The 12368-nt window shown below is 37.6% G+C and overlaps 1 protein-coding gene across 1 annotated transcript in view; it reads right to left on the bottom strand.

Moving 5' to 3' along the window:
* Positions 1 to 12368, bottom strand: part of LRRC9 (leucine rich repeat containing 9) — a 94737-nt gene that overhangs the window by 19903 nt on the left and 62466 nt on the right. The window contains exons 23-26 of the mRNA XM_036355246.1: positions 9141 to 9271; positions 7053 to 7161; positions 6228 to 6367; positions 2423 to 2559 (exon numbers count right to left, since the gene is read on the bottom strand). Coding sequence (XP_036211139.1) covers positions 2423 to 2559; positions 6228 to 6367; positions 7053 to 7161; positions 9141 to 9271 — 517 coding nt within the window. The remainder of the gene's footprint in view (positions 1 to 2422; positions 2560 to 6227; positions 6368 to 7052; positions 7162 to 9140; positions 9272 to 12368) is intronic.

Raw genomic sequence — 12368 nt, 5'->3', positions numbered from 1 at the left:
GATACTAAGGGTCAGAGAAGTTAAGTGATTTCCTCAAAGACATAAAAATGGCAACACCAGGTCTAGAACTGATCTTTCCATACTGCAAATGAGCAACCTTTCCCAATGACTTAATTCTGCTTTAATACTGCCTTTTGCCCAATTTCCTAATGAAATCATGAAAAACATATCGGACTATATTTTTCTCCCCTAATATATCTAGTTAGTCATTAAATCCTAGTATTTCCTTCTTTTAAACTGCAGTTTGGACTTACCTCTTACTTATTGTTCGCTCTGACACTACTATAGCCGGGGCCCTTATTGTCATTGATGTCCTTTGAAACCAGAAAGAGCATGTGCTTGGATCCAGACCTGTGTTTTATCCTATACCATACCATTTACTGGCAAAAATTTAGATACATTATTTAACCCCACTGAGATTCAATTTCTTTTCTTGTAAAATGCTTATAAAATTACTATGCTGTGAAGGTTGAATTAGATAATCTATGTAGACAAATACCTTAACCAATGACTCAATAAGTGACAGCTATTACTGTCAGAGTAAACTGCTTCACTTCCTGCATAAGGCTGCCTCAGTGTAATTTGCCATGCTAGACACAGCAACACAACACACTGGTCCTATACATTGTTAGATTAAATAGACCTTCCAGGGGTAGGTTGTCTTTTTTTTTTTTTTATGTCAATGTATCTTTTAAAAGATCTGACATTGTTATGTTCAGTTTTTTGTTCTTTTAAGGCTAATTCTCCATGTTCTTGACCCAACTGGCAAGGACCTTTGATAGGCAAAAATATGCATTAAAAACTTAAAAATGGTCTAGAAAAGTCTGTCTTTCAGAGAAAAATTATTATACTCAGATAAACTATGCAGTTATCTTCCTATATGTCTCACTGATGTATCTCCCAATCTTTCTTCTATGTCATTTAATAATTATATTTTGTTTTTAAATTAAATTTATTGGGGTGACATTGGTTAATAAAATTATATAGATTTCAAGTGTATAATACTATGCTGTATATTGCATTGTGTGTTTACCACCCAAAGTTGAATCTCCTTTCATCACCAAATATTTGACACCCTTTATTGTTAGACTAATGTTCCAAACCCTGTTTTTTTTATGCCACTTTTCTAAAAATTTACAATTCCTACCTATTTTCAACTACAAAATGAGCATTATCTATAAGATTGATAATATTTAGAAACTTTATAACTCACCCAGAGAACTATATGTTCTGTTTTAGTCAGGTTAGTGCCTTTCCAAGTGCTGGCCCATAGACACTATGATCTTGCCCTTATGACTCTCTCCTTCCCCCACACCCTCACTTGAAAAACTCTTGGTCATGCTCACTTTCACTCTAAATTCTTTCACTTTTTCAGACTCCTAGATACATAGAGGGGCCAATGTTTCAATTTCTCTAAACTTCTGTTGCACTGAAGTTAATGACACATATTCAGAACTTAATTTATTTTTGTTTCAGTATATTTCTATAGGTGGATCTTAAATTACTTTAGAGCAAAGATCTAAATTATATATAATAGCAATAATTTAGTATTTCTGTATCCTTTCCAGTACTTAGCACAATTCTGGGTTTAGTAAGTTCTTGTGAATTACTCATTGGTTACTTTTTATTGTTTTAAAAATAGAAAAAAAAAATATATATATATATATGCCTAAGCAACCGTTTGAACATTTGACTGTTCAACCGGTAGCTATGATGCGCACTGACTATCAGGGGGCAGATGCTCCTACCAGTAGTATAGCTTGCTTCTGGGGTTCGGCTCATCGGGACTGGGCGAGATGGGGCAGACACGCCCTGGAGCTCTCCTTCAGTCCCTCCCCACCCTGATTGTGCACTGGTGGGATCCCAGATTGCAAGAGGGTGCAGGCCAGGCCGAGGGACCACACCAGTGCATGAATCTGTGCACTGGGCCTCTAGTATGATATAAAAGTAAATTATGTTGTAATACTATACTGTACATAGTCCTAGGATATTGCATTTTCAAGGGCTATAAAATGTTGCATTTTCTAGGGCAATATTCAATAATCCTAGAATGTTGCATTGACATTATTTATGTAAATAACCCAAGAGAAACCCATTTGTGATCACTAAAATATTTTCATCAGTGAATCTGTTTTAAGTAAATGTTGAGGCTTGTATTTGCTTATCAAAAAGGATGATAATCAAGTCAGTTTTTTACAAATATATTTTTATTAATTTCAGAGAGGAAGGGAGAGGGAGAGATAGAAAATTAATGATGAGAGAGAATCATTGACAGGCTGCCTTCCACATGCCCTGACCGGGAATTGAACCCAGGACCCTTCAGTCCACAGGTCAACGTTCTATCCATTGAGCCAAACCTACTAGGGCTACCAAGTCAGTTTTTAATAACAAAGACTTATGTATTAACAGTGTTGCTACTCACCCTGTAGAAAGAGGAATTTTAAATTTCTTAGTCTGTTTAGTTGCAGCTGATTTAAATTACAAATTCCATTGTAGCCCAAATGAAGAACTTCTAAATTGTGCATTATTGGAGGCAAATTTTCATTGCTCATTATATCTCTGAAACACACATGTAAATTTGATTCCATAAGCTTAATTTCAAACCAGTTATATTATAAAAAGACAGCCTGTATGTACTTATCTTAAATTGAAGATTTTTTAAAAGGATGAATTTCTTAATGTATCTGAATTAAACTGTAATACGTTGTCTTTATATTTTATATAATAATTTTGTAATCTTTAAAATATTTTCATATGGTAAAGTATAGAGTTACTTAAAATAAAAAGCAAAAAAAAAGTGCAATTAGCCAAGAAAGAGAAAAAAATGTATCTAGATTAGAAAGGAACAAATAAAATTGTTTTATTCTAAGGTAATATGATCTTATATTTACAAAATCCTAAGGAATTCACCAAAAAACAAAAAAAAAACCCCAACCCCCTAACGTCCCCCCACATTACTGCACTAATAAATGAGTCCTGCAAATCACAGGTTAAAAACTTAGTATAAAAAAATCATTTGAATTTCTATAGATAAGCAAAATAACAGAATGAAATTAAGAATTCTATCTACAATAGCATAAAAATAATACAATACTTCAGAAAAATTTAACAAAATAAGTGCAAAATGTATACACAGAAAACTATAAAACATTGCTGTGATAAATTAAAAAAGCTCTAAGTGGAGAAATATTTCATGTTCATGGATTAGAAGTTTAGCATTACTAAAATGGCAGTTCTCCACAGATTGACCAATAGATTCAATGCAATTTCTATCAAAAGCCCAGCAGCGCCCCCTCCCTCTGAAAATAACCATTTTAGTCTAACAATTGTAAGGAAATTCAATGAGCCCAGAATATCCAAAACAATCTTAAAAAAAAAACAAAGTTGAAGGGTTTACAATTCCTGATTTCAAAATCTATATATATAAAAGCCTAAGCAACTATTACAATTGAACAACCAAAATGACCAGAATAACTGGAACTACTGGTCAACCAGTCGCTATGACACACACTGACCACCAGGAAGCAGACACTCAGTGCAGGAGCTGCCTCCTGGTGGTCAGTGCACTCCCACAAGTAGGAGGCTGTTCAGCTGACCAACCCATTCCAGCAGCCCACCAGCCTGGTGGTAGCCACCCACTCCCTCAGTAGCTCTGCAGGTCCAATCTCCGGAGAATGGGCCAGGCACTGATGGATCAGCACCACCAGTTGGATCCCAACAGCGCCACTGGCCTTCTGGAAGTCGGCCTCAGGCATCGCAGCCACTTCCCCTCCCTAGATGTTCCGCAAGGAAGAAACAATATAAAAGCTGCCGCCAGGTAGCTCCTGACAACCAGCACAAATGTCAATGGGATGGATCTGGATCCTGGCCAGCAAGGGTGTCCCACTGCCCACCCGGAGGGCCGATAGCGTTCCTGCCCCCCCACTCCCCCACCCCTCCCATACATAAATTTGTGCCCTGGGCCTCTAGTTTATTATAAGCTGCAGTAACCAAACCAGTCTGGAATTGGTAAAAGGATAGATACATAGATCAATGTAATAGAACTAAGAGTCCAGACATAAACTTCTACATTTATCATCAATTGCTTTTCAACAAAGGTACCAAGGCAAGTCAATGGGGGAAAGGATCGTATTTTAAATAGCGCTGGAACAAATAGATAACCACATGCAAAAAGATGAATTTAGACTGCACATTTTACCTCACAATATGCACAGAAATTAAATGGTTCTTAGTCCTAAATGTAAGAGATCAAACATTAGACTTTGGCCCAGTGATTGAGTGTCAACCTATGCACCAAGAGGTCACCAGTTCGATTCCTGGTCATGTGCAGGAGACAGATGATTAATGTTGATGTTTCTCTCTCATCGATGTTTCTATCTCTCTCTCCCTCTCCCCTCCTCTCTCTCTAACATCAATAATTTCATATTTTTAAAAAAGAAACATAAAACTTTGAAGAAAATGAGAAAAATCTTTGCGACCTTAAGTTAGGCAAAGAGTTTCTAGGAACAATTCACAAATCCCTTCCCTATGTGTTAGAGAAAAAGTTGATAAATTGGACTTTTTTAAAAAAAAAATTTAGACACCATTTAAGAAAATAAAAAGTCACACATTGAGAGAAAATACTTGTAAATCATTTATTTAATTATGGGCTTATATCCAAAATATATAAAGAATTCAATAATAGAAAGTCAAACAAACTAATTAAAATATAAGCAAAAGTTTTAAACAGTTCACCAAAGAAGATATAATAATGGCTAATTAGCACATGAAAAGTTGCTCATTAGCATTAGTCATGAGGGAGATGCAAATTAAAACTATAATGAAATTGCACTTCAAAACCACTAGAGTGGCTGTAATATAAAATACAGATAATAGCAATTGATGGTGAGGATATGGAGAAATTAGAATCCGTATAAAGTATTGTTGTTAATGCAAAATGGTGCAACCAATTTTGAAAATAGTTTGGCAGTTTCTTAAAAAGTTAAACATTAAATTACTGTACAATGCATCAACTTCACTCCTAGGTGTCTACCCAAGAGAAACTGCCCAGGAGTTTCTCTGGTGGAGGTGTCAGGCCTGGGCAAGGGGCCGATCCGGCAACTGGAGGGTGATGGTGGTTAACGCCTCTGGCAGAGGCGTCAGGCCTGCTCAGGGGGTGGAGCTGGCAATCAGAGGGGCCTGGGGTTCCCCTGCCCAGGCCTGACGCCTCTGGCTGAGGCATCAGGCCTGGTCAAGGGGCTGATCTGGTGATCGAAGGGTGATGGGGGTCGATGCCTCTGGCTGAGGTGGGCGGAGCCGGCAATGGGAGGGAGATGGGAGTCCCCTGCCCAGGCCTAAAGCCTGGGCCAGAGGCGTTAGGCCTGGGTCGGGGCAGCCAAGCTGGCGATTTGTGTGAACTACAGAGGAAACACCTTTTCTGACAGCTCATTGGCTAAGCTCCCTGTATGCCACTGGTAATATTCTTAGTAACTTGGGTAATAAGAATCCAAAAAGGTGATCTAGGGTTTTTTACCACACTCCTGGTGAAAAAAATGAACGTCTGCTGCTGGAGGGCTAAGAAATGTCATATCCTGCCCTAGCCGGTTTGGCTCAGTGGATAATGCCTTGGCCTGCTGATGGCAGGGTCTGGGTTCAATTCTGACCAAGGGCATGTACCTAGGTTGCAGGCTCCTCCCTGGCCGGGGCCCAGGTCAGCGCTCATGCAGGAGGCAACCAATCAAAGTGTTCCTCTCACTTTGATGTTTCTCTCTATCTTTCCCTTTCTCTTCCACATTCTCTAAAAATCAATGGAAACATATCCTCAGGTGAGGATAAAAAAATAATAATAAAGAAATTATTATTATATGAAAGACACATCTTGAAAATGCCTAAAGAAAGTTGTCATTTTTTCATGGTGAAGAGACTGGAGTCTGTGTTGATGAAAAAACCTTGCTGGCTGTGGTGACTGGCAGTGGCGCAGCAGCGGGGTGATGGGGCTGGTGTCTTCCCCTGATCAGCCCGGTCACTTCCCACAAAGGGAGGCCAGACTGTGGCTTAGGCCCGCTCCCCAAGGGGAGCAGGGAGCGGGCCTAAGCTGTCACTAGGACATCCCCTGAGGGCTCCCAGTATGTGAGAGGCGGTATGTGAGAGGCGGCAGGCTGGGCTGAGGGACACCCCCCCCCCAGTGCACGAATTTCGTGCACTGGGCCCTTAGTTTATTTATAATTGTAAAAATAAAAGGAAAGTACCTGTTTATTTTTGAGTTTCCTTGCTGTCCATACCCACTTGAAGACACTTTCTGGTAGAGCACTTGTCTGTTGGTCAAGTGATTCTGAGGCCTTAGTCTGGGTATGATTGATTCAATATGATTATAGTTGAGGCATAAGACCTAGCAAAAGAATACCTTATTAATCAGGCTATATATATATTTATATATATATGTTTATATATATAAATATATATATAGTTTGAATTAGCATCTCAAAAGCTATTAAAATGGATGGACTGTACAACATAATTTAATAATATCAGTGTTAAAATTACAAATTTTATATAGCAAATTGTCTGGATTTGGCTTTGAATTTTTTAAAAAATTATTTGACATGCTGGGAAATGACATTAACAAAATAATGGAGACAAAAGAAAGCTGTTTAACTTTCTCAATCTGCACTGATTTCTCCAAGCCTGATTTAGAGGAAATAACTCTTTAGTTGGAGAGATTGCTATTTCCTTATTTTTAAAAGACCATAAGATGGCTCAGTCAAGCTATAGGACAGGAGGCCTTGAGGCTGCTTTGAGAACTGCAGTGTCCTCTGACTTCGTACCATACCCACTCACTATAGAGGCAGCCTTACATCCCCATGTCCTACACTGAGTAAGATTTACTGCTTATAAGACAATCACATAAAACTGAGGTCAACCAAACAACTTTGGAAGGTAATACTTTTTCTTGTTTGGTGAAAAAAAAAACTTTAGGAATTGTTTTTCTTTAGTAATATGAAAATACATTTTAATCCAAAGTAAGGAAGATTACAGCTTTCACTGAAAACTTTGAAAGAAAATTTGTGATTTACCTTCACATTAGGCAGATAGATTAATCCACTGAATGAGGTAAGATTATTGTTCTGTAGGTTCACATTACACACATTTCTAAATTGGTCAATTGGAATCAAATCCACGGTTCTGAATTTAGACAAAGTAAATACAGTTACAATTTTAGTAGGAAAATTATTTAGGTGAATCCCTCATGTACAACACCAAAAGCATTTTAAAAAATCTCATCTGACAAATGCTATAAAAGGAATTGCCTTCATGTAAAATGTATGGGCCAAATGATGAGATAAATACAGTTTTTGGAGGAGCACATATGTAAAAAATATGACATAGAATTTAATTGTTTTAAAAATGTCTATTACAACATAACACTATCATAAATGAAACTTTAAACAATTAACATCTTCAGTTTCTTTATAAATTCACATGTTCATGAAATCATAGTGAAGTTGATATGATAAATCATAAGATTTTCAGATTGTAAACTGGAGAGGCTATGAGTGAGATAGGTTATTTCTGAAATGCCAGGAAGAGGTTAGGAATGGAAAAGAAAAGGTGAAAGTAAGTGAAATCTTTGACAGCAGGCTTTTTTGTGAGATCTGAAAACTTTTATTGCATTCCACTTTGTAAGAATGTTTCAGTAATTAAGCAGAATGCTTTACTCTTCCACCTCCTTTGAGTTGTGAGAAAGAGCATAAAGCTAAATAACCTTGCTACCCACTTCTTTAAACAAATTCGAAACCCTGAAATTATAATTATGACATACATTTATTCATTCAACATATTTTCATTACTATTTCATAAGTGCAGACAATATGCTAGGAAAGGTTACAGCAAATATGAAAAGACACTGTCTCTGCCCTCAAGGAGTGGGATCCAGAAAACTGAAGTAAAGAAGAAAAATTGCTATAACAGAGTTAGGTGTAATGGCATTTTAGGAAAAGAAAAGCGTATTTGGGAAAGTCAGGAATTACTTTGCAGGGGAGAAGGATCTTAAAATGAGACTTGGAGAATTTATAGGCATTTGTTAGGCAAATTAGAAAAGAGAGTTCTAGGCAGTGGAAGAGGCATAAGCAAAAGCAGAAACATGACACATCATCTTATGGTTGAGATTGAAGAACTATAATATTTTAGGATTTCTGGAGCACAAAGAGTTATAGGGCACTAGAGGTAAGGATTACAAGAGATAAAAATAAACAGGTACTTACAGCGTTTTCTGTGTTGTGCAATGGGACTTTAAATGTTATTATGTAGACAATGGAAAGCCGTTGAACAATGTTAGCAAGGGACATGTTCTGATAAACCTTGCATCTTAAAAGGTGGTATGGATTGTAGATGGACTTACAGGAAAGGTTATATATGACAATAAAAGGTCAAGAAAGTTTCTAAAATTGTTTCTTTCCCAACCTAGGCTAATGGTAGTGACTATGGAAAGAAGAGGGTAATTATGAGACATACTTAAGACATAGACTCTGTAGAACATGGTGATTAATTAAAAACGAAGGACAAAGGAGAGAGAGAAGTAACTCTTAGTTTTTTGGCGTGGGCAACAATACGTAGATATTATTTTCTTGATGCTATCTAGAAAGCAACGGAATATTCAAGTGTGGAGCCCAGGTTTGGGCAAAATTTGGGGGTCATTATCATAAACTAAATCCTTTTATTGCCTCTTTTTTTCTTTATTCTGTGTGTGACTAGTGCAGAATAAGGAAAAAAGATAGGCAATAAAAGGATTTATTAACCAGGAGGACAGTGATGACATTCATAAGAATAGTGTCAGAGGAATGAAGCTAGATTGCATTAATTAGGGTGATATGATGTGAAGAATAAACTTAGTATATTCTAACTTTTAAAAGCTTGGTTGTAAAAGAAAAGAGAAATACAAGGTCTTAGAAAGAGGTTAATGACATTTTTAACCATAGTGTGTGATGATAAAAATTATAAGAGTATTTCAAAGGGTGGCAAAGTTAGCATGAGATTTTGAAGTAAGGTAGAAAATTTTCTGAATTATAAGTTATATTTGGGTAGATGTATAAATTATAAACCTTAAAAACTGATAATAATTACATGTTTAATTATATCAAACAACATATAAAAAATGTTTTTACCTGATGGATGATGAGGTCCAATTTAATTCTTGCATTTGGGTGAAGTTTGAATGTCCTTGTCGTTCTGCGATCATGTCAGAAGTTAGTCTGCCACCAAACAAATCTTTTGCACACTCAGTCTCTGGTGGGTCCTATATATGAGAACATTTAGAAAGGAATGTCTTCCCATACAGATGACTAAATGACAGTCATTCTTTGGTTCCTGGTCAAAATGGAGTGGAACTCATTTCTCTCTATTCCTCCTATTAAGTACAACTAAAACCCCTGCACATGGTATCCTCCTATATAATAAAAGGCTAATATGCAAATTGTCCCCTAGGGAGTTTGATCCCTCGCTATGATGTATGCTGACCACTAGGGGGTGGTGTGGAACATGGCGGGGGACCAGGGGCGATGGTGGAGCGCTGAGGGAGGGAGGGAAGGAGGAGGCAGGGAGGCCAGGAGGAATCAGATTGGCCCTGATTGTCAGCCAGGCCTAGGGACCCTACCTGTGCATGAATTTCATGCACTGGGCCTCTAGTATAAAATAAAGAAGGAGACTGAAAGGTACAGTGAAGACAGACCGACCAGCTAGGGACCTTGGGACTTGAGGAATGACATTGTGGTGAGTTCCCTGGTGCGTTTTATTTATAATAAAAATATATGTGTGAGGTCTTCATCCATTGTTCCTGGCCAAGCCATATGATCAGGCAGGAGGGCAATGGAAGCCTGCCTATTAAAGGGATGCCCATATGGGGCATGGCCCTATGGAAATTTGAGGGATACATTAAAGTAGGTCATGTTAATACCCATTAGAACTTCCTTCTAGGTTTGGAAAGTAATTGGAATTGACAAGCAGATATCACCCTATGCTTAGTTAAGGTGGCCATATGGGCCCACGAAGTAGGTGAACATTGGGAGGTCTATAGCAATGCAGAGATGGACCTAATCTGACAAAGAATGCCAATGATACTGTTCTGTCTGCCAGCAAAAGAGAGACTACAGATGGACAAGTTGTAGATTCCCCTGGGGGAAGGCCCTGAACATAGCTGGTAAGTGTTGTGAGTGGGATAGTGATGTAAGATAAGAGTAAAGGAAATACACAGAAGTGAATTTTTCCTTTAGACCTGGGTTTTCTTTTTTCCTCATGTATGCTGAACTAGGTGTTGGAGAAGCTAGAAATCCAGAAATGCCAATAAGAGAAAACATAAAGTCCACAAAAAGCCTGCTCTCTGTGGTCACAAGGCTAAGAAAGGGGAAGCCAATTAATCAGAAAACTTAGACAATAATGGGTTTTTTTCCCTCTAAACACTACAAAATAAATTATGGCCCCAAACAGAATGGGAGCAATGAAAAAGAACTTGAAGCCCTACCTGGTTTGGTTCAGTGGACAGAAGGGGTCAGGGTTCGATTCTGGCCAAGAGCATATACCTCGGTTGCAGCTCGATCCTGGCACATTTATAGGAAGCAACCAATTTATGTGTTTCTCTCTGTCTCTCCCTCTCCCTTCCACTCTCCCTAAAAAAAACGAGTCAATGGGAAAATATCCTTGGGTGAGGATTAACAAAAACAACTCTAGAATTATATTGCTCTTCTATCTCCCTGGGCACATACTTCTTATGGCTTCTTTTCCTCTGTAAATTTCCTAAATGGAAGTTTTAAAGCCTCACTTGGATTTATTTACTTTCTCTACTCTTTTAATTTAGACAATCTTACATATGCTTTTGGTTTTAGCTATCAACTTTCTTCAAATTACTTCCAAATCTAAACAAATGTAAATTAAATTTCCATAATTAAAATTAGTCCTGTGTATTCAACTGCTTGCTTGGCCTTTCCAGTCAGATGATCCACTATCATATAAAACTTAGTGTGTTCAACATTAATAATCTTATTTTTGAAAAGTGCTTTTCTTCTTATATTCATATTCCTGTTATAATATCTTTTACTAGTATAGACTCAAACTTTGTAGACATCTTTTACTCTTCCCTTTCTTTGTCCTTTAAATCCAATTGATTACTAAATTCTGTTAGTTCTCCCCAGTATTTCTCATACCTTCCAGCTCTCCATTTTAAAGTCAACTCCCCATGCCCTAGCCAGTTTGGCTTGGAGGATAGAGCGTCGGCCTGCGGACTGAAGGGTCCCAGGTTTGATTCCGGTCAAAGGCATGTGCCTAGGTTGCGGGAACATCCCCAGTAGGGGGTGTGTAGGAGGTGGCTGATGGATGTTTCTCTCTCATCGATGTTTCTGACTCTCTATCTCTCTCCCTTCCTCCCTGTAAAAAATCGATAAAATATATTTAAAAAAAATAAAGTCAACTCCCCTTGATTCAGGTTCTCTGTACCTCACATGTAGACTATTCTAATAGTCTTACTGGTCTTTCATCTATTACTGTAAACACTTCTGTTAGATTAAAGTTCCTAATATATAGTTTTGAATATGTTACTCCCCTTACTCAATCTTTTGCCTTCCTATTATGCCTCAATTAAAGTCTAAATTATTCAGTCTGGTCTTCATGTTCCATTATTAATTCATATACTTATACACTATCTCATCCCACAGAGAATGTTTGGCAGCTTACAGGAAGCACATATAATTCAACAGTAAAATGAAAATAATAAATAGAGATCGGGTCCAAGAATGATCTAAGTGAAAATAGATAAAAACAGGGTAGGGACAGATAGACCATAAATCCTACAGGGTTTTCTGTTATTGAACCATAAATTGTCCCTGAACTTTTAGGTAGTCAAAGTGAAAGGAACAATAGTTAAACAACACTCATTGTCAGTGAGCAGAGTATAACTTTTCCTTGGGGAAAATGTTTTCCCACACTTATTTCTTAAAGCACTTTCTCACGTGATCCTTCAATGAGGGCACAGAGAGAGAGGAAGGATAAGATCTTTGCCAGTATCATTTGAGCACATGAGTTTCCTAAGTCTACTTTTAAAACATCCCTCAATGAAAGCCAATATCTAAATAAAACCCAGTACAAGATTTTAGAGAATTTGTTTGTGTTAGGGGAGAATGTTTTTGATTTTCTATTTTGAGGAATAGATGATCTGTCCACTGTGCCAAACCGGGGAGGGCTTCAAGGTCTTTCTCCTTGCTCCCATTCTGTTTGGGGCCATGATTTATTTTGTGGTGTTTGGAGGGAGTAAACCTATTCTTGTCCAAAAGTTTTCTGATTAATTGGCTTCCCCTTTTCTAGTTTTGTGACCACAGAGAGCAGCAGATTAGAATTAGCAATCTTCT

Source organism: Myotis myotis, unplaced genomic scaffold (assembly GCF_014108235.1).
Source record: "Myotis myotis isolate mMyoMyo1 unplaced genomic scaffold, mMyoMyo1.p scaffold_m19_p_1, whole genome shotgun sequence".
Lineage (NCBI taxonomy): Eukaryota > Metazoa > Chordata > Mammalia > Chiroptera > Vespertilionidae > Myotis > Myotis myotis.
This window is presented reverse-complemented; position numbering and strand designations above follow the sequence as displayed.